Here is a 22292-nt window from a genome sequence, read left to right on the forward strand (position 1 = left end):
TAAATGCGTAGTTTATTCCAAGCGCGCTGTGTCTTTTTTATGGGCATGAGCGATGCTACATTCACAAATGAATCCCTCTTTTGAGTCGATTCTGTTCAAAGACTTCATCAAACAAGTTGGCAGATCTGTCTAAATCGGTTCGCGAATCAGTTTGAATGATCTGTTCAGTTCCTCGCGCAGTGAATCGTCTGAAGCGCTTTATTCACACTCGACACAGAGTCGTAACAGGAAGATTTAAGAGCATCAAGAGCGTTGGATGAAGTGGCCGTGGACCTACAGTACAGTCTAATGAAAGCAAATCTGCAAATGCATCATATTTTTGCCAGCGATGAAGATCTTTATTAGTTTAACATCTTCGTATGATGTCAGTGAATGAATGATTTCACAGGACGATACATTCTAGTTCATTTCATTCAGGTAATACATTTTACAACCAAACAGATTATTACTCGCCGATAGCACTACAAGTATGATGACATTATCCGTTTTTTGGACATATACATTAATTTTTAGGCTACATTAAATAAGCTACCATTGTCCACAGTTTATGAAATGAACACCCGCCATCCCGCGGTAATGTGTGTGTATTGCGCAGTGGCATCACACGAATAGTTTTGATTGAAACTAATTTGTTTAAAAAGTAGGCTTTTGCAGTAACAAGGCAAGTTTGCATAAAATCATTATGACATTATTATTTTTTATCTAAGGAGCATCTGGTTTGGCGATGCAAAAACGGACTGTCGTGCTTATTGTTTTTTTCTTCTATGTTAACTACCGGTATGTTTAAAAAAAAACGACGAAAACATGTTAATTGTTCGAATAATAAACAGTTTGTTTGATGACAAATCGCTAAAGATGAAATTGGCCTCCCTTTCTGTCATTGTGAGTGTGCGTTTTTTTTTTTTTTTTTTTTTAACGATAATCGACTTTTGCTCCTCGATTTTCGAATGTCATTTTTGGCAGAAATTCACATCCCTAGTACCTAGTCGTTCTCTGAGATTTGTTTTCATGATAATCGAATGTAAAGAGTTTTATCTCTAAAAACAGTTTAGCGTATAACGCTAGTAATGGGGGCATTTAATAAGTAAAAAGATATCGCTAGTTTATACCACTAACAAGGCTCAAAATAGCCCCACACGAACACAGTAACATAATGAGGGTCCCTACATGCAAAACGAAGCATTGAGAACTTTGTAAGTGTACAGACCGTTTAATAAGAAGATAAAGATAAAGACAGTCCACTTCGTGTATACAGACAGGAGCAATCTTTGGAAAACAGTCTCGATTAATCAAACCATATCTGTTGATTTCTTGAAAGCAATGGCCAATCAGAGGGGTTTAAGTTAGCACTGAACAAAAACTCTGGTGTTTTGAGTGGTGAGTGTATTCTGAGTTCTGCACACTCGTAAATCCTTTCATTATAACAAAGAAAGTGTAGACATAATGCAAATAAGAAATTCATTGTGCAGTCAGTTTCATTTATTATAACAGAACTTTGTCAGATCACAATGAGCTAAGAAGAGTGACATCTTTTTAGTTATTATAAAGGGAGCGCACTTCGCACACTTTCTGCCATGCCAAAGTATGCATTATTTCCTTTTCCTAAAATTAACAGTGGTTTGTGAACGTAAATAATTGTTAATAACAAAATAATTTATCAGGAGCATTTATGCTAGGGTGTGTAGGTTCGGTTGTGCAGTGACACTTGAAATTGAAACTATTACAAGGAAATGTATGCGTTTTTAAAGGGGAAGCACATCTCCTTAGCCTTACCCTGAAGTTGGTTCACCCTCCGCCTATGATTTGTACCCTAAGTTTTCACAAAGCTGTACCTTTTTTCCTGACAGTGTAGCTTCCATATATAATTTGATCTATCATAAATACACACACTTAAATAATATGTTCACACTTTTTGCAGCTTGATTGGAAAATAAGAGCTACAAAATTATTCTGTTCTATTTCTTCACACTCCATTGGTAAATATTAATAAGTATGCTAACTTCTCCAAATAAAAGGTAAAGGTGTTTTAAATTGTGTAACAATATTAATTATTTTCAGATAAAACATATGAAACAAAAACTACCTAATATAAATGACAATAAGCATGTGACAAAATTACTAAACTTAAACTAAAATGAAAACTGAAAATATAAAAATAAAAGCTAATTCAAATACTATAATACTATACATAATACTAAAATAAAAGTGACATGAAAAGGGTTGGTTTATTTCTCATTGTTTAGATGATCATAATTTTTAATATTATTACTAAATAAAATTATGTGATGTTTTTTTTAAATATATTTTAAGATTGAAAGATATAGAAGAAAATCCCAGTGAAATGTTTCTAAGACAATCTTAATGTGACTTTCATGTAACAAAAAGAAAAAAAAGGTGTTTGTTTTAATAAAAGTCAACCCCTGGGGCATAAATGTGCTTGTAATCGAAGAAACACTCATTTACAGGTTTGTGAAATCGAATCTGAACCCTCTAAATAGCTTTCTGCAAGAATAAAAAAAAGACTAAATAGATGGACCAACAAGCACAGTCAAGATGGTGTTTGTATTAATAATCTACTAAGTGACCTGAATACACAGGGCCGCACTGATCTTCAGATATTTGCATAATGCACATAGATTGTGCCTTACTTCTTAAATGCCTGTATATGGCGATACAAAACGCATGTAACACGTGAATAAGTACTCAAATTATTACTATACACTTAAACAACTGCCTTAAGGCTAGTCTATTCAGAAATGTTAGCCGCATTTGAAATTTTTTTCATATTTATTGCATTGATTTGCGTGCACTGTAAAAAATAAAATCTTTAAAAAACGGTCAATGACTGTCAGCTACAGCAGCAACAAAGTCAAATATCCTAATTTAAATTAAGTGCAAAAAACTTTTTCCTTAAATGTTTTTACAGAAAAACAATGTTATTTTACAGCTATTTCCTGAATTATTACGATCAAACACCTTCACTGTAAAAAAAACCCCATAAAAAACTCAAATGAGTGTCAGCAATGGCTGCCATACAACAACCGTAAAATGATTGTAAAATATTCTAAATTAAATAAAGTGCAAAGACTCTTACAGAAATCTTCATTAAACATTTTAACAGAAACAGTTTCTGTTTATATAACACATATATTTCCTGAATTTTTACTAACACATTCACTGTAAAAAGTGAATCTCTTGCAGTGAACAACATGCATGATTTACTGACTATACATCACTGCATCAGCAACTACACAGTTACTGTCTGTTAAATAAAGCAACGTGCAGCATAACATCAGTGTTTCTCTGCTCATCCTGGACTGAAGCACAGGCTCTACTCTCCAGCACAATGGTGACGCAAAAAACAGATAATACAGAAACACTTTAAATCCCAAAAGAATATTAAACATTAACAGATCTCTCAAGATCTCAGCATCTTCACTTATTACCAGAGGTGGGAGTAAGTCACTAAATGCAAGTCTCAAGTCAAGTCCAAGTCTTAACATTGCAAGTCAAAGTCAAGTCAAGTCATTCTGTTGTAAGGGTCAAGTCAAGTCATACTCTTTGTCAAGTCAAGTCAAGTCGCAACTTAGTCATCAAGTCATACCAAGTCGTACACAGGCTAGTTTTACACATTTTTTAACTCTGGGACTTTTATTACTGATTTAGACACAGAGGGCTGATGGGTTACAAAAATAAATAAATTAACTTGTGTGTAATAAATAAATTAGCATTAAGAAGCACTTCAAATGCTCTAAAATAAAAATAAATTAAATGAACACAAGTAAACAAGAATTAATAGGCCTACAACTTTTCCCATCTTGTAAAAAAATAATAAAAAGATATTGCATTCTAAATTAGTACTGTATGACAAAGTTTGTATGTTCTTACTCTAAACATGCAGGTGATTTGATCCCATAACACAAAATATTATATGGAAATTTTAAGAAAACAAATCTAATAATTTAAATGATTTAAACCCGACTATTTTTTTAATACGTGGGTCGTTATAACTGACGTTCTCAACTACTTTCTTTATTATACTTTCTCCCGCCCGCAACATTTATGTTTTGTCCCACTCCCGCCCGCAAAAATACTTTTTTTCTGTAGCCTACCTCCAAATACTTTTAAGTTAGCCTACGTGTCGCCACCATACACATAAGCATAAATGCTCCTGATAAATTATTTGTTATTAAAGCATTAACACAAACCACTGGACTGTTAGACATAAAAGCAAGCAGCTCCTGCGTGCATGGTTTTGACTGCGCGCCCTAATTCCTAAAAAGCTGACATCAGTTCATCGCGATCTCACACATCTCTGTTATTATCAATGAAGCTTTCATAATATATACACTTTGTTTGTTATAATTCGAGGATTTGCCAGCATACAGAATTCAGCACTGAACAAAAAGTCCGTTTTGAGCGGTGAGGGAAGTCTATCGTAAGTGCTTCTGATTGGCCATTGCGTTCCTAGAAATCAACACATATGTTTGTGATTGGCTACATCGCTCAACGCTGCAGACATGTTAGAAAACATCTGGCCTGTAAATCGTTTCTATTTTGTTTTAGTTGTTCTTATTGCTTTTCTGCAACAGATGAATAAAAATGTATTAGTTTTTATGTTTTATTCATAGATATTTCTAGTTTGCGGGAGTCCCGCAAATCGTTTTATTCTCCCTCAACCCGCACACACAGAGTACATTACCGCCCGCGCTCCCTCTTATGACGAATAAAAAATACACAATAATTGAATTTTTTTCTTCCCACAAGTCATTTCAAGTAAATAGGCACAAGTCCGAGTCAAGTCTAAAGTCACAAGGAGCAAGTCTAAAGTCAAGTCGAGTCTTTTCAGAGATCTAGTCAAGTAAGTCTCAAGTCCAGAAAATTGCAACTCGAGTCTGACTCGAGTCAAGTCATATGACTCGAGTCTCCCACCTCTGCTTATTACAATCCAGACTTTATTTCTTTCATACTAACCTTCTTATTGAGAATTAACAGAAGTTGATGTTTTATTGAAAATATAAAATAATAAAGTTTAAATAAAAAATCATTGTGGTGATCAGTGTTTGCTTTAGTTGGGCTCTTGACCCTTCGGTTCTTAACATTAATTTTTCTCTGACTGCTTTAACTGTGCGTTTCTGATACATATTTGTTATGGTAGGAATCCAAGAGAAACTCAGATCAAATTATGTTTGTTACTTTTTAGTGATGATAGTCATTATAGTGGCCTGATTTATTTATACCACTGGAAGTGTAATATCTGATTAGGTTGTTAAATATTAGTTGTTAATTTTGCATGCCAATACTGGTGCTGAAAATCCTGCAGTGCTGTGATACTCTGAAAGATTTTATGAAGTCATTATAGAGAAAATGTTTTAACAGTATCATATAGACTCACACAGACATCAATAATCAGCGTATGAACCACAACAATGGGGACAATAAAACAATTCGGATCAACTCTGAACTCGTCACAAAACAGCTTTGTTGATTGTCACCATTGTTGAGATTCATATATTGAATCTTGATGTCTCTATACTCCTAAAAAAACAGCCCTGTATAATATATATATATATATATATATATATATATATATTAAGATAGCAGATTGTCATAATACTGATGCCACAATATCATCATGTAAAAAATTGTGACATTAATCATACTCTATATATAACATTAAATTCTCTCTCTCTTAGCACTTTGAGATTTCTTTAGCACTTTGAGATTTCTTTGAAATGTAAAGTGCATTATAAATAAAATGTATTATTAAATTCTCTCTCTATATATATATTATGTAACCTCAGCTAATATATTCAGAGATTTGACTCGAAGTCATATCAGTGATTCAGGCCACCACATGATGACAATAACATCACCATAAAGTGACCAATATCGTCTGATGAGATTTTCTCCAGCATTTATTGCCAAAACAAATGTGTATCATAAACAGTTAAAGCAGCCAGGGGGAAAACTAATGTTAAGAATTCAAGGGTCATGAGCCCGACTAAAGCAAACACTGATCTCTATCATGGTGACATAAAATTTCTGTTAAAGTTTTTTGCACTATTTAAATTAGTACATTTTACTTTCATTTTATGGTTTTTGTTTGGCAGCCGTAGCTGTCAGTCATTTGACCATTTTTTTATGATTTTCTTTTTTCAATGAAGGTATTTGATCGTAATAATTCAGGAAATACACTGTGAAATAACAGTGTTTTTCAGTTTATTTAATTAAGGGTGTTTTACTTTAATGTTACAGGGGTTTTTTTGGGCTGCCAGTCAGTCGACCGTTTTATCATTTAACTGTTTTGTTACTGTTTAATTGCAGATTATATTTATAATTTTACATACATTTTTATGTATTTAAGAAAACAGAAAAATACTGTATGAGATTTACAGTAAATTTTTCACAAAAAAATGTGAATTACTGCAATTTGTCATTAATGTCACAATACCTAAAATAACAGCTGATTTTTTGTTTTACAGATATTATTTGTAATTTTACAGAGTTTTGAGTAGCCTACAATTTAAAATTAAAGAAAATGAACGTCAAAAAATCAGTTATTTTCTGTAAAAAAAAAAAAAATTTACAGTGTGTACTTCTCATTTTCAAGTGAAAATATACACAAATGTATGCTATTTGAGCAAATTGACATTAAAGGGGACCTATTATGCAAAATTCACTTTTACATGGTGTTTGAACATGAATGCCCAGTGTGTAATGGTAAATATCCACCCACTCCATGTTTATAATACCTACAGTATAAACCAGAAACAGTGTCTCAAAAAGAGCTTTTCCAATTTTCTTCCTAATGTGATGTCACAGTAGGGCAAGCCCCGCCCACGACTGGTGACAATCTCTACCCTATTAGCATAGATCCAGCCCTGAGCGAGCCGCACACAATTCGCCATGTTTATATCCTGACTCGAGCAATAGTGATAAAATGTCTAAAATGTGTGATAAAATACATAAGCAATATAACTGTTCTGTTGTTGGCTGTAATAATGAACAGTAGAGTATCCATGAACTCCTAGCATCTGAGCCACTGAAAGGGGGTGGGGCGCAGCAGCTCATTTGCATTTAAAGATACAAACTTGTGTTTTTGCTTCCACCCAAAAAAGGGCAATGGGCATGCTATAATAAATGATCAGTGGGGTATTTTGAGCTGAAACTTTTTTACAGACACATTCTGGGGACACCTAAGACTTATATTACATCTTGTAAAAAGGGACATAATAGGGCCCCTTTAAGAAAGCATCACCGACAACGTAAGATTGCAAAGAGAACTTTGGATTGTTGTATTATTACAACCCTCCCTGTCTGTGCTGACATGATTTTTGCTTGTTTTTAACATGTAGGCTAGTTAAAAAGCTTGTGGAGATGATATCAAAATACACAAGAGAACCAGCTGATTCAGAAGATACTAGATTTATGATCCCTAAATCAACTTATAAACAAAATTGTACATGTTTACACTCCCCCAAATGACTATGAACCAAATATGTTGCTTCAATCTACAGTGTAAAAGGTGATTCAAATGCAGATTTGCAAGATGCAGTCTAAAATCAGCAGATTTTCTCCACTCAGAGCTGAAGCCAAAACAACATCAAATATTTTTCTTCCATAAATCCCTTCCCTCTCTGGCGAAGCTCCCAGAAAGCTGGCTCTCCTTGAGGATTTGTTAGAGACCTCTTTCCCTTCGACATGAGATAAGATGAATATCAGGACCAAAACAACACACCTCCAAGAACACGTTCTGCTTCAAAAGCAAGACTGGAAAAACCACTCATAACATAAAAATAATCAGACATCTTGTTACATGGCTCTCCTGTTCATTTGTCAGTGAACAGATGACCGCTCACATCTGCTTGGTTCTTTAAACAGAAGAATTGCCATTGAACCCGGGTATGATAGATTCTCAAGACAGGAAGGGGAGATAAGAGGATAATAGAAAGGAACTTTTTTGAAGAAAAAAAAATAGCCACACTAGAGAGAGCAGTGCAACATTAAAGGATGTTTTCGATGAGTGTTTCCAATTGATTACTGTGGAACAGCCAGCTAAGATGGGAGTGATGTTGAAAGAGCGTTTATGCTCTGCAATTGCCAGCGGATTTGAAAGCAAGAAAGGGTTCTGAGGAGCATGGACAAATTTTTATTTTAGCCAGGTGCCGGATGCATGATAATCAGATTTTACTGAACTTTTATTTTTTTTATTTTTTTTTTTTTGTGAGGATGATGCATAATAGAAAAGACAGTTTCAGGTTAACCCTCTGGGGTCTAAGGTGTTTTTGGGGTCCTTGAGATGTTTTGACATACTCTGAAATTTGTGCTTTTTTCAGTTGCTTATAAACAAATTACTGGCAAAGGTGTAATTACACTCTATTTAGCACACACAGGGCTACCATAATATGTTATCAACATGTATGTACATGTTTGTATTTTTGAGAGAATATTGTTTATGCGTGGTTATTGAAAAAACAAAAACTTAAAGTTTCTGAAATAAGGCCACAAAACACATACTAAATATATGTCCACAAGACTTTTGACTAATGGATGTTGTCGCCTAGAGTTTTTTCTTCAAAATGATCTGAAAATCATCCTGCCTTATCATTCACATAAAACAATAGATTGGTTTAAATTTAAAAATGACACTTTTTGTTTGGAAAGGCAATATGCGCAGGGGTGTGACCTGCTGTGATTCACACCTGAGAAGACAATGGGCCCGCATAATGAGCGCATAATGGGGCTGCATACTAATGACCCTTTCATTCAGGTGTGTCACTGAGCCACAAGAATGCAATGACAATATATATATATATATATATATATATATATATATAGGCCTATATAATACAAAATTGGTTCACAGTTCCAATTATTTATTTATTTTTAAAATTGTGCTTGCAAATTGTATAATATCAAATGTAAACATTTCTAGTAATTGTGCAGTTAATTCTCATACTGTTTTTACAGAAAGTTTGGGAATATCCCAAATGTGTCACTAATAAAACACAATACAAATCATTTAAAGAGGAGGCTTATATTGAGCTTTTAAGATTTACCTAAGATTTATTTATATGTAGCCTACATATATTTTTGCTATTTTAATAAAAAGGTTACAATTACAACAACAATTAAAATTTTAACTATATTTCAAATGTAATCTTTCTTGTATACATTTTATCATACATATTTCACAGTTGCGAATTTATTAGTTTGAATATATAGCCTACAATCGAACAAACACTATAATAACATCTTAGCAAACAAGCTTATTTGATGTGGCAGTATTTCACAGTAAAAACGACATCTTGTCTTTCATATGTAACATATCGTTTTTATGATTAGGACATATAAATGTTAATTTGCAGTTTAATACGTTGCTTATACAAAAATATTTTATTTCAACATATTTCAGTCGATTTTTACTCATCTCAGTATTGGAATATAGTTAGGTAAAAGCTGTTCATTCATTCACACACAAAAATGCGATTCATATTCAAACAGTCTTATTGTTTACAGACACTATTTCATATCGCGATTAGAACAAAGCACTTGAAAATAAAGAATGTAGGCCTACCTATTCCTCAGCTGGATCCGTTGCTCCTCCAAATGAAACTACCTGCACTTCTGAGGTAATTTTTTCCAGGATTGTTATTAAGATAGTATAGTATTATTCCTCACAGCGTTGTAAATATGAGTCTCTTTCGGTGGGTTATCCAGCTGATGTGTGGGCGTGGATCGCCTCAGAGCATTTGTGTTTGAATAGAGCGCGCGCTCCGTGGGCGTGGTCAAATTAACTTTAATGACCTGAGAGGAGAACGACTATCATCTCTCTCTTTTCGTACAGATTACATAAAATGAGAAAATTTGTTTTTTATATAAATTACTTCATTTAAAAGAAGATAATTCAGGCTTCATGCCTGTGTGCCTGTATACCTGTTTGACTGAGTATTTGCAGAGTTACAGTTCATTTTTCGGACGCGTTTCAGAATGGACTTCACTGACATACAGAACGCAGAACACGCATCATGTTTATTTTTCTTTATTAGGCAAAAAGCACAACACTTTGTTTTTATTGTGAGGTTCCACAAAAAAAATACAAACTTAACAGGATCGAATGATGTACAACACTTATATGTAAGATCAAAATCAACAGAGTAATTTGAGTCTCTTTTGCACTGATAAGGAAAAAAGTGAGCTGGTATCGCCGGCGAGACCGCCGACCCCAGAGGGTTAACAGAAAATAATAAACTTAAAGTATTCCAAATATTTAATCAAAACAAAAATACTTTAAGAGACTTTAAGAAAATACAATAAAATTCACCAAAGGAAAGGAAGAGCATGAGTGTTGCCAAATCAATAAACTAAAAACAAAACACCTCTAACTATAACCTTTAAATCTAACCTAGCTTAATCAAAAGAAAAATCACAAAGAAACATCTTCAGCTTGCTACACGCACACCTTAACTTACCTCCACAATGTATGTCACGTGACATTCTAACCATGCTTTTTTTTGTAGGCTATGATATAGGCCTTAGTGGTCCCTCGTACTGTATCTGAAATCCTTTTCCCAAAATTCAGCCTTGGTACAGAGTTATAGCCACTACAAGCCAGTCCCACAATGAGCTTTCCTTCAGACGTACCGTTTCGGTGTCTGTAGCTTTAAATGCTAATGATGAGGAGAAAGGCGGGGCAAGGTGTAGGGCGGGTGTGGCCTTGACCATCTTGCGGCAACGGTACCATGCATGTTTACATTGGATATATTGCAATGGCACGCACACACGCAGTCGTTCAAGCATTTCAGTTTGACCCATAATCTGATCCGGATGGAGAAGCAACGGATGAAGGAGAAGCAACGGATGAAGAAGTTGCAACTCAGCGGCTCCAGCAGGACATCTCCGAATGGTTAGTTTAAAATATTATGTCTGGATACGGTACTTTATTCGGATGGTTTACGTATGCTGTTAGTTATTATCATGTAGCTAACGCTAGCCTACTGTTGCCTTTTCATGTTGCTCTGATTTGCCATCGTTTTAAAGCTGTATTAACATTTATATCAGTAATATTTGTAGTTTAGAGAAGACTGTAACGTTAATGTGGCTTATTTTTTTTATGACAAAGTTCTCCATGTCCTCGTATATTGAAGTCATGTTACACATAACCAATGATTCACGGATATCACGCGCGCCCTATCACCGACAGGATAACGGTTATCCGAATAACAAAGAAGTGAACAACACTCACGTTACAGTGTGTGCATTCACACACATGCTTGATGCTATCTACCTTTAGATTAGCGACAGTAACTCGGCTGTTAGCTGCTTAGCTAATGTTACAGCCACATTCTACCTGTAACAAGCTAGGTAACCATAAACAGTAAAGCAACACAATTATTTGTCAATAGTTGACTTACTTGTCCGAGGTTTGTAGCTGAGTCAAAGGCAGTTGGTACTGATCCAGACTTTATTTTCAGACGTTCAGCAAGCCCAAATCTGTATTGACCCAAGTTGAAGAAACAGTCGTAGGTGAAATGTTTGTTGTGTCGGCGCATTTCCAGAGAAAATGAAATTAATCCACTGGTTCCTCTGGGGCTTGGATGAAGGAACTAAAAAAATACTCCTGTGTTCATTATTTTGTACATTTTATTATTGAGCAACGGCCGTGCTTCGCTCGTTCACACGCCATGATGTCTCTCGAGTAAAAACTTAAATCGCGTTCGTACTTCCTAACTAATTTTCTCATGGGCGGGTCAAATTCTCTGGGCGGGAAAAGCAGAGAAAGGGAAGGTAATCTTTCACTGTATGACGTCATACGGGGAAGATTCAAGATCAGCCCGTCTGAGCTTTCATTTTCTCAAAGGCGGAGAAAGATAGCCAAAGCTCGGTTTACACCGATTGAAATTTCTAGACACAGGCTAGGGGATCTCATATTAATGTTAAAAAAAAACAGAAAGGGAAAATTTCATGTAATGAGACCTTTAACCCAACACAAGTGAGCACAAGGTCACGGGCAGACATAGATATACATAATAAAAATTCAAAGTCAACATGATTAGGAAATCTAAGGAAGTCTATAAGAGCTGGAGGATATCCGTTAGCGTTCCGTTTTTCCTATAGGCAGTTGCTCTGTCATTAGGTTAAGCGGGAAGTATTTAGTCACGATTTTTTTCAATGGCTGTCAATGCAAGAATTGCTTCTTTTTTTTTTTTTTACAGAAATGAATGCTTTGACTCAGTAAGAATGCATTAAATTAAAAGAGCATTTCACCCGTGTGAACATTAATCTTTATTGAAAGTGGGCCATATATGTAGTCGAAATGTAAAATAAATTTTGAATTTGGTGCCTTCTTGACCGAGGAAAGACAGAAAGTAACTTTAGGACGCATTTGTATGAAAGACAACAACTCCCACAATCCACCACATTGCACAGCTCCGCAAGCCACTCCCACTTATCCAGAACACTGCCTATGAGGTATCCGCCTATCAGAGAAATCACTCTTCCGTCTACAAGGCTAGCTAGCACCAGAGCTTGAAATTCATTTCACGCAAAATTTCTAGTTAGATGGCAAACTCATTAGTAAATTATTCCTCGTTTGTGTTTCTTTCGAAATGGTGAATTATTGCATGATACCGGGATGTGCAGTCAGAACATATGCGGTGCGAAACTAGGATGGTTCACAACACAAACGTCCGTGTCCTCGTCTGATTCAGAGATTTCGTCCAGGAGAAATTGGCATCATTAAAATTCTTTGCAGCAGACGGACTCTATCTCTGTGTCCGTAGGCGAACAGTGAGAGCACAGGCACCACCAGTCCGGGCCAGTCCGGGCTCCTCGTCCGCGACAGGCAGCCGCCTCATGTTCCTCCATCAGCCTCAGCTGCTCTTCGCTATATTGCGGCTTGTAAAAGTAGCCACGAACAATGATTCGAGCATCAGACTTTCGAAATCCTCTTCTTCCATATCATATTGAGTACATTTCGCCATTGTCGTAACTTTACATCTGGCTCCACAGCGCCTGTTAGCTTAGCTTCCAAACAAGATGGAGGATATTGCTTTTAGTTTCAGAAAGTGAGGTCCCACCCACTGATCTGTAATAGGTCTGTAGCGTGAGTGGGTCCCACCCCCTGGGAAAATAAGGAACGAGTGTTTATAGTCTCAACCCCTCTACCAAGATATGGGACTTCCTGCTGAGAAAGACGCAAAATGACGATTTTTACATCATTATAAGCAGGAACTGCAACACTGAAATCCTTATTTCTCCGGTCTCCGGGAAAAATGAAGGAATAATGAACGACCATTCAAAAATATAACTGGGTTTCTAACGATACAAAGCTTAAAGCAAATGGGTGAAGTGTCCCTTTAATTAAAAGAGACAGTAAATACATTTATAATATCACAATTTAGGGCTGGGCCATATGGCCAAAAAAATTATCACAATAACATTTTTCATATCCGTCGATTTTGATAATTATCACGAAAATTTTAAAATCTTTATTTCTTTCAAGTTTTAAGGCATTTTTGCTGTTTTTGAAGTTGTAGAAAACAGACCATTAATTGTGGTTTTAAACTAATATTTATTGTCAGAACATGACAAAGACTTCACTTTTTTATGCATTCTTTACACTTTTCCAGGCATTCTTCCTTAAAGGTGCATTGCGCACCTCTCTGAGTTTTTGCAGAACTATGCCCCCTCTGGCGACAAGCGAAACTGCCTTACTGTCTTTGTCTTGCGTGGAGTTTGCGTTGGGGTTTATGAACTACAAGCCGGTCTCTTTAAATCCATCTTCTACTTTTGTCGAAAGTTGACTGAAGTTTTGTCACTCGAGTTGTCTTCGCTAATACGGAGAATGGCGGCGAATACACAAACCTGCCAGACATAGCCAGGGGAGCGTGAACGCGCATGACGTCACGCCCAGTCTCACGTTCCGGCCCGAATCCCTCTTATTTATTTTACTGTACAGGATTATAGAGGCAATCGCAGTGATCAGAGAAGGGCTCATTCAGCCCATCAGGCAATTGTTTAAGCCTACGTGTGACGTTTACATTTACATTTACATTTAGCTGACGCTTTTATCCAAAGCGACTTACAATTGCTATATTTCAGAGGTCGCACGCCTCTGGAGCAATTAGGGGTTAAGTGTCTTGCTCAGGGACACATTGATGTCTCACAGTGGATTCGAACCCAGGTCTCTCACACCAAAGGCATGTTTCTTATCCACTGCGCCACACCACCGCCACAACCTAGAAGCTTTGCGTAGTTTCACTACGTGAAATATCACGGCCGAACAGAGAAGGAAATGATTAGTTGAATAAAGTCGTTATTTTTGTTTGTTTTTTGCGCACAAAAAGTATTCTCGTCGCTTGATAAACGTAAGATTGAGCCACTGTAGTCACTCGGACTATTTTAACGAAGTCTTTCATAACTTTTGGGCCGGTCAGTTTCGATCCCTTAAGAAGCCTATAGAGGAGTGATCCAGCTCTCAGATTTAATCAAAAATATCTTAATTTGTGTTGCGAAGATGAACGAAAGTCTTACGGGGTTGGAACAACATGAGGGTGAGTAATTACTGACAGAATTTTCATTTTTGGGTGAACTAACCCTTTAAGACTAATTTAATATGTTTAACATTGTGAAATTTCTTTAAGCCAGGTTTACCGCATTCATTCAAGCTATTTTAAAAGACTGGAATGGCAGACTGTGATGCGCTTCCACAGTTATCAACTTCACAAATCTAGTGATGTTTTCTTTAATCATTTAGCACTCCTGCGTGAGTGTTTCTAATGCAATGGCTGACGGCAAACATTCTGCCTTTTTGACTGCTGTAATCAGCCCTCTTTTGGAATTCCGTGGAAACACTATCATGGATTTTTTTGTTTTGTTATTGGAGCAAATTGGAATACAAAAATTAGGAGATGAGCACTAGGCTGCTGCAGGTTAGTAGGAAAATATATAATTCAGAATGCATATTTGGAAAATAAAATATTTAATTTCAGCAGGTTCAATATAATTCATGTTAACACAGAGCACATGATTCACTGTTTTAATACACTCACAGCCTTAAAACATATAATAATCTCCATTCTCACGAGTAACTGTCTGTGGTGTGCTGAACACTGCTATTGGAAACATCTGAGCCGTAATTAGTAGAAAGCAGAAGTAGTTGTTGTGCAAGTAGTCCATTATATATTCTGAAGCCAAAAAAGTTTAAGGAACATAAATATTAGAGACATGATATCAAAACATAACATTTCAAGTTTAATTAGAACTACTTGATCATTTTTAGTAATGTAAAAGCAGGCTTTTTAATAAATGCAGTCATTGTCTAAGGACCTGTAGGGGTTTCTAAAGCAGAAGAGAGTTTGTGAGTCTGGCAAGAGAGCAAGGATGTTTTTGCCAGAGAGGTAATCAGTGGACAGGTACACTTTCCACTTACATGACCTTGTGAGAAGCGAGGCCTCGGCGAGATCTGTTTTGAAGCCCCTGTCCGATTCCCTCAGCTTTAATAAAACATGTGCGAGCACGCAGCAAGAAAACGCTTTGAGTCGCGGATACTGTAAAAACCTTGTCTGTCAGAGAGATAACAGGGTAGCTCTGGCGTAGTGCTAATTGGCCATTGCGTTCCTATATGCAAAGAATATTTATCACTTCTGACAGGGCTTGAGAACATTTCTCTTTTTTTCCACTTGAACAGTTTTGCCCTTTGCAAACTATGAGCTTTATCAGTGCATTTGAAGATGCACAGTGTGATAATGAGTTTTGGAAACATGAGGAAATGTTAGCCAGTGTTCCTTTGGGGTATGATGTTTAAAACTGCTTAACATGTACACACTGGTTGACACACACACTCATTACAGATAAAGGGGGACTCTGGGAGCCAAAATGTTGTAGCCTATTTGAATGAATTTCTATTTGACCAAGCTATGAAATATTTCCCATGCTTTGCTCTGTTTAACAGCAACATTATGCAATTGTGTTACAGCATACATGGTATTTGTATCTCCATCCCTGTCACTTTGGCGTTATTCTGCATCATATGAATAGGACAAGTGGATTGCCCATGAACAAAAAAATACAAAAACATATTTAATACACATATTTAAACATAACTAATACACTGGTTGCACTGTATGTTATTGTTTCACTAAAAAGAATCAGCTCATAAGAGTTAAACATTTCCCTTTGTTTGGAAATTGGACTACACTGTCATGCTCTATATTGATTCACAAAAAAAGGGGGTCTTAAGAGTCATTTGGTCAGGAATCTTTCAGCACTGATTGCGCTGAGTGTTTCTGAATCACGAAAAAGAACAGAATATAATAATAAATAAATAAAATAATTTGTTACATTTACTGTATATAACGCTTTTTCTGGGTACTCAAAGCGCTTTACATGGAAGGGGGGGATCTCCTCAAATATATATAGTTCAAAGTATTCATGGTTTCAGGAATCAGACTACACTGGTCACCCTGTATGTAATTTATATTTACCAAAAAGAAGTGGGTCTTAAGAATCAGACTACACTGGATGTACAAGCAGTTTTTAAATCACTAATAAGAACAGGTTCAAAAGAGTCATTCATTTATTCATTGTTATTAATTCACTAAAATGAATCAGCTCATAAAGTTCACTTGTTTGAAAATCGGACTGCATGGTCATGCTGTATATGTTACCGATTCGCACCAAGAAATCAGTTAAAAAAATATTTAATTCAGGAATCGGAGTACACTGCAGATTTCGTGCTGTAAACCACATAAACAAAATGCAGTTATGACAGTTATGGTCCAGTTATGACATTTTGATTAAACAGTACAAAGTAAAAAAAAACAAAAAACATTTTTGGTATTTTTTAAAGATGCAACTGACAGTCAGAATTGAATGTAAAAGAGCATTCACATCAGCTTTAAAACAGCCGAAACTGAGTCAAAAGCACTAAAATAAAAAGGTAGATAATCCTGGGTAAATGTTTCCTTAAACTGTAGATGATTAAATATTGCCAGTGTGGCATGATTCTCATCCTGGAGCATGACAATGACAAAGCCATCTCAATAAGATTTCAAAAATCAGAAAAGACTATCTTCTAAATGACAAGCAAGAGCTATTTCACACTGAACCACCCAAGACTTCTAACAATGGCTTATCCAGCAGTTCTCATTGGGTAAAATCTAATTAAACATGCTTCAAAGGAACAAAAGCCTGACTACCATGAAGCCGCCTGTGCACGTTGAAATGAAAAACGCTATTAGAGCACATGTAAGCTCTTATCAAAGAGTCAGAAAAGGTCATAATATGTTATGGTTTTCAAACAGAGATGTGAAAAGAGGCTAATTTGGAGGACACGTGCACAGCTAGGGTCATATTTAATACATGCGCTTGTCTTGATTATTTTCATGTATGTGCCTTGCAAAATACCTTTATTAGAAGAATACATGTGGCACATGTCATGTGCACGGACATTTGCAGGTCCAAAAGCAGAAGCAACCTGACAGTATGTTGCCTGAGTAGAATATCTAAATGTGTATTTTCACTTGAATCTGGTTTGTCTCTGTTTAGCCAAGCATGCTGACCCTCACTGTTTCCCTCTATCTGTGCCGACAGCCATGGACTCTGCTTCTGCAAAAGGGAATATGTGTTCTGACACAGGCAAGCCCTGCAACCCATGCCTGGATGCCACCAAGGCCTGCAACCTCAACGACACCTGCAAGAAACAACGCACTGCACTCATGGCCACCTGCAACCCTGCAACTCCCATTCAGCAAACTCACGAAACCTGCAACCGAAAACGCTGCCACAGAGGTCTGCGGCAGTTCTTCGACCGCGTACAAACGGAATTCAGCTACCCGTTACTCTTCTGCTCCTGTCGGGATAAAGCGTGTGCTGAACGTCGCCGGCAAACCATCATGCCTGCGTGTTCATATGAAGAGAAGACAAAACCCAACTGCCTTGAGCTAAGGAGGACCTGCCGTTCAGATCCGCTCTGCAGGTAAGGTTATCCCGTCCGGGTCACGGCACCAGAAACGCAACAAATTTCACTAGGGCTTCAACCAAACCATTTTGATAATCGATTAAACGTGTGCATACTCCATAAACTCGGAAGTTTTAAAGTCCCAATGAAATCAAAAATGATTTATTTTTTTGGCTTTTAGTATGAATATGTTAACATTAAGGTTATCTATAAGCTAGTGTGCTCCAAAACCATGACAAAATTCGCATTTAAAAAGATATAAGCTTTCAAAAACCAATATGCATCGATTCTGATGACATCACTCTGCACTTCAGCTTCTCATCAGATTTTCTGTCCAATCAAATGCTCTCTAGAATCTGAAGCGCCCTGCCCCTAACCAGCCATGGCTCGTCTGTATGGGCTATTCATCCAAAACATAGACCTCTATAAGAACTAAATCAATAATAAATTGTATGTGTTCAGCATTCTGCAACAACTATTTTGGGATTTTTCTTAGGACTGCCCTCTATTAGTCAACTAACCTTTAGTCGAATAGAAGAGGTTTGGTCAACCAAAATTGTATTAGTCATTTAGTCGCAGATACTGAACTCCTCAGGATGTGGCGAAATCACAATAACAACAAAACGTTGTGCTTTTGTAAAATAATGGTGCTTTCTGTCTATTCGGTCTCAGTGATCATGAGCGTGTCATAGAAACTAAACGAAACTCAGCGCAACTTGCCTCACAGACATGAGAAATATATCTACACTCTAAAAAATAACCCAACCTTAACCACGCCGCTGGGTCACTATAGGACAGAACACGCGCTGGGTTGGTTTGACCCAAGTGCTGGGTTTTTCCATTTAACCCATATCGTTGGGTCATTCATTTGACCCAACCAGTGGGTGAAATTGACCATCTTGCTGGGTTAAGTCTTACTCATGTGCTGGGTTATTTCCTGTATCATTGCCTTATTAAAATTAGTGACAAATATTTTTTATATTACCATACTAATGTAAAATAATGATTGTCTCTGTAATACAATAAACCAGAGAGGCCACTGTATGTGTGATTTCAATCATTTATTTTATTTTTTTACATTTTTAATACATCTCTTTAATATTTTTTTGTAAACAATTATTACAATTATACAATGTATACTCATTCTAAGGTAAAAAAACATAACGGTTCATTAAGTAAGGTCTTTATACACCACTGAAAACATAGTTATGTATATGATATTGCATTTCTGTTAACAGATCCTCCTAAATACAGTATTACACAATGCACCTTTAAAAGTCAATAAGAAACTAATTTGAACTCTTATACGATTATGATTTCATTTATTAAGATGTGTTGATTTATTAAGAATAGCTACAAACATTTACAATGCGAGTAAATATCACAGGGTTTTCCTCAAATTTGACAGAGGACGATTCTTTTCCATTAATTTGATACACTGCTTCGTGCATTTAACATGAAAAACAAAATAAAACTTTGAAACAAAGATCACCATCCTCTAGCAAAGACTCGGTCGCGATGACGTGGCCTGGAACAATGGCAACGGTCTGACGTGTCCCCCTCGTCGCATCCCTGATGCTCCAATCATTTTGTAAATATTCATCCATGTTGGTCCCCAACTGTTGATTACACACAATCACTTAGAGTGTTGCAATATAACTGACATGCAAGTTTTTTGTGAAAGGATTTATATTTTTTTTATTGCAAACATTACCAAATATGGCCAAATGTGAAAAACAAACAAAATGTATATTTACACATCTAAATAGACAATTAGCAGTCTAAAATAGTCTGGGATTCAGGATAAGACAAAAACACGATTTGGAAAATGGATTCATGATGTACTCGGCTCGCTCATTATAAACATTTTGTAAATTTTGAACACAAAAAAAGTTATGGACTGCAGCTTTAAAAATTTAAAAAAATCTATTTAAAAAAAATGCAATTTTATGTTGCAAACAGAGATTGCACCTTTAAATATTCTAAACCTAAATTAATTTCATAGTTATCAAGCATATCAAACTTACAGGTTGCATGTCAAGGACCTCTGAGCCTCTGTGGTGGGTCTGAAGCCCTTTCCTCCTCTCCTGTAACGTTAGATGGATGGGGGAAGCAGCGTTTGCAAGACCTTCAAAGCCAGCAGCTAAACAATATGAGCATAATACATAAAGTTGCATTAACATTTAAATAGTATGCTGTATATAACAATTCATATTTCTAAAGTAGCATTTCTGACTTTTCTGCCCTGGTGTTTAAAATGGCGCTGTTGTGACAATAGCAAAAACTATTTATTGGCCTCAAACATCGCGCACATGTGCACTTGATCCATGACCACTGTCTTAGTAGTACTAAATTATTCTTAGTAGGCCTACCTCAGGTCCTAACAACTTATAATGGGTTCAGGGCGAGAACATGCTTAATATGAAATCGATTTATTTCTCATTGCCTCAGTCGCCGTTTGTAAAGATTGCACGTCAGACGTCATACAGTTATTATTTGATTTTTTTGGGTAAAAACGATCCTGGTTCCGACATAGACATTACAGAAGAAACACGCAGACTGTGCTGGAACTTCCCCCCGTCGTTTCTTCTGACGAGAATTTCTTAAATGTGCCAGCAGACTTTAGTTTCCACACAGACTAGACTTTTTTCCCGCAGTTTTTACGTACGAGCCCTATAGGGACATAAACATACTGCGCGTGCACGGGTTCATTCAAAACGCTTTCCTCAATTACTAAACGTCCACAATAAATACGATATTTACGTGATGAAATTACAATTTAAACTACACATTTCATTAAGGCTGCTGATATAGCTGGTTTACAACGTGGCATTTTGTCAAAAAAATCTAACCGGCTAGCTGTTACTAATGTTTTACAGAATAAATACGTTATAGCCTACCCCTCGCACTTCCATATCAAAGACTGTGCTGAACAGTGAAATTATTAATGTTAAAAATATTGGTAAACATATTAACTTACCATAAAACACTGCCTGCTCCGACCTCCGAGTGAAGTCCTCCTCGAGTCAGAAGTGAAGAATCCAGAAAGTTCCGCAAAGAATAAACCGGTTGCTGGGTCAAAATAACCCAACCAGCTGTTTATTTGTGAATTACCCCCTTACAACTCATTTGACCCAGCATGAGCAACCCAATAATGTGTTTACAGTGCCCCAAACAACCCAGCATTTTGACCCAGCACAATCAACCCAACAATTTGTTTACAGAAACAACCCAGCATTTTTTTGAGTGTATAGAAAGCTTGAAATGTCTACTTTTGAATGGACAAATTCAAATGGAAAATAAATATTTTCAGATTATGTAATTCATATGAAACATGCGTATAGGCGCGTCCACTAGCTACTGCGGAGATGACGAGTCAGCATCATCGGCTTAATCTCTGCAGCCGAAAAAACAGAAAACATTACCAATAAATTAAAATGTCTCCTTTTTTTCACGACACATTCATAATTATTACATTTGCAAGTGCACTGTGGCAATCTTTATGCATGCGTTTAAGCGCTGATTAGGTATGTGTTTCACGACACATTCATAATTATTACATTTGCAAGTGCACTGTGGCAATCTTTATGCATGCGTTTAAGCGCTGATTAGGTATGTGTTTTTTAAAGGCAGTTAAAGGCTCATTATTTTTATTTATGGCTTAATAATATAAACGCGCGATTAGTCGACTAATTGCTTAAATGAACGACTTCTAGTCGACTAGAAAAATATTTAGTCGAAGCCAGCCCTAGTTTTTCTGTACTATTTTTAGTCGTAACGTGACCAGGATGTATTAAAATTTAGCGCATGGCTTCGGCAGGCATGTATTATGATACTAATAGACATTACTTTCTTTTCCTCAAAGGAACTCCTCCACAACTTGTAATATTCTAAAACAACATTCAATGAGTGCTACTTTAAGGCAATTCTATGTGTGTGTCGTGACTCGTGTATGTCAATCAACATTAGACACTAGACCTCTGCCAAAAGTGTTATATAAAGTAATATAAAGCTTTCAAAATGTGTATCATAAACTAGCGCTAAGACCCAGAATCTGCCATATCTAAATTTCCTGCCAGGTATCGCTACTGCCCCCTACACTATACATAGACACTAGGGGTGGAACGGTACATGTATTCGTATCGAACCGAAACGGTACGGGCGCCACGGTTCGGTGCACGAATTTACACGGAGAATACACGGTATAAAAATAAATAAAACTCGCGTGCAAATTAATTAATGTAATGCGGAACTACTGTTAGATACGCGGGTCAGAGACTATTTATATAGAGACATGCCACTTCCTCAATCCTCAATACAACTATAT

At 36.4% G+C, this 22292-nt stretch overlaps 1 protein-coding gene across 1 annotated transcript in view; it reads left to right on the forward strand.

The window, feature by feature from the left end:
* gfra2b (GDNF family receptor alpha 2b) overlaps positions 1-22292 on the forward strand; it is a 113639-nt gene that overhangs the window by 38088 nt on the left and 53259 nt on the right. The window contains exon 4 of the mRNA XM_056253247.1: positions 17599-17983. Coding sequence (XP_056109222.1) covers positions 17599-17983 — 385 coding nt within the window. The remainder of the gene's footprint in view (positions 1-17598; positions 17984-22292) is intronic.

The sequence above is a fragment of the Rhinichthys klamathensis genome, unplaced genomic scaffold (assembly GCF_029890125.1).
Source record: "Rhinichthys klamathensis goyatoka isolate OS25496 unplaced genomic scaffold, OSU_Roscu_1.1 h1tg000104l_1, whole genome shotgun sequence".
NCBI lineage: Eukaryota > Metazoa > Chordata > Actinopteri > Cypriniformes > Leuciscidae > Rhinichthys > Rhinichthys klamathensis.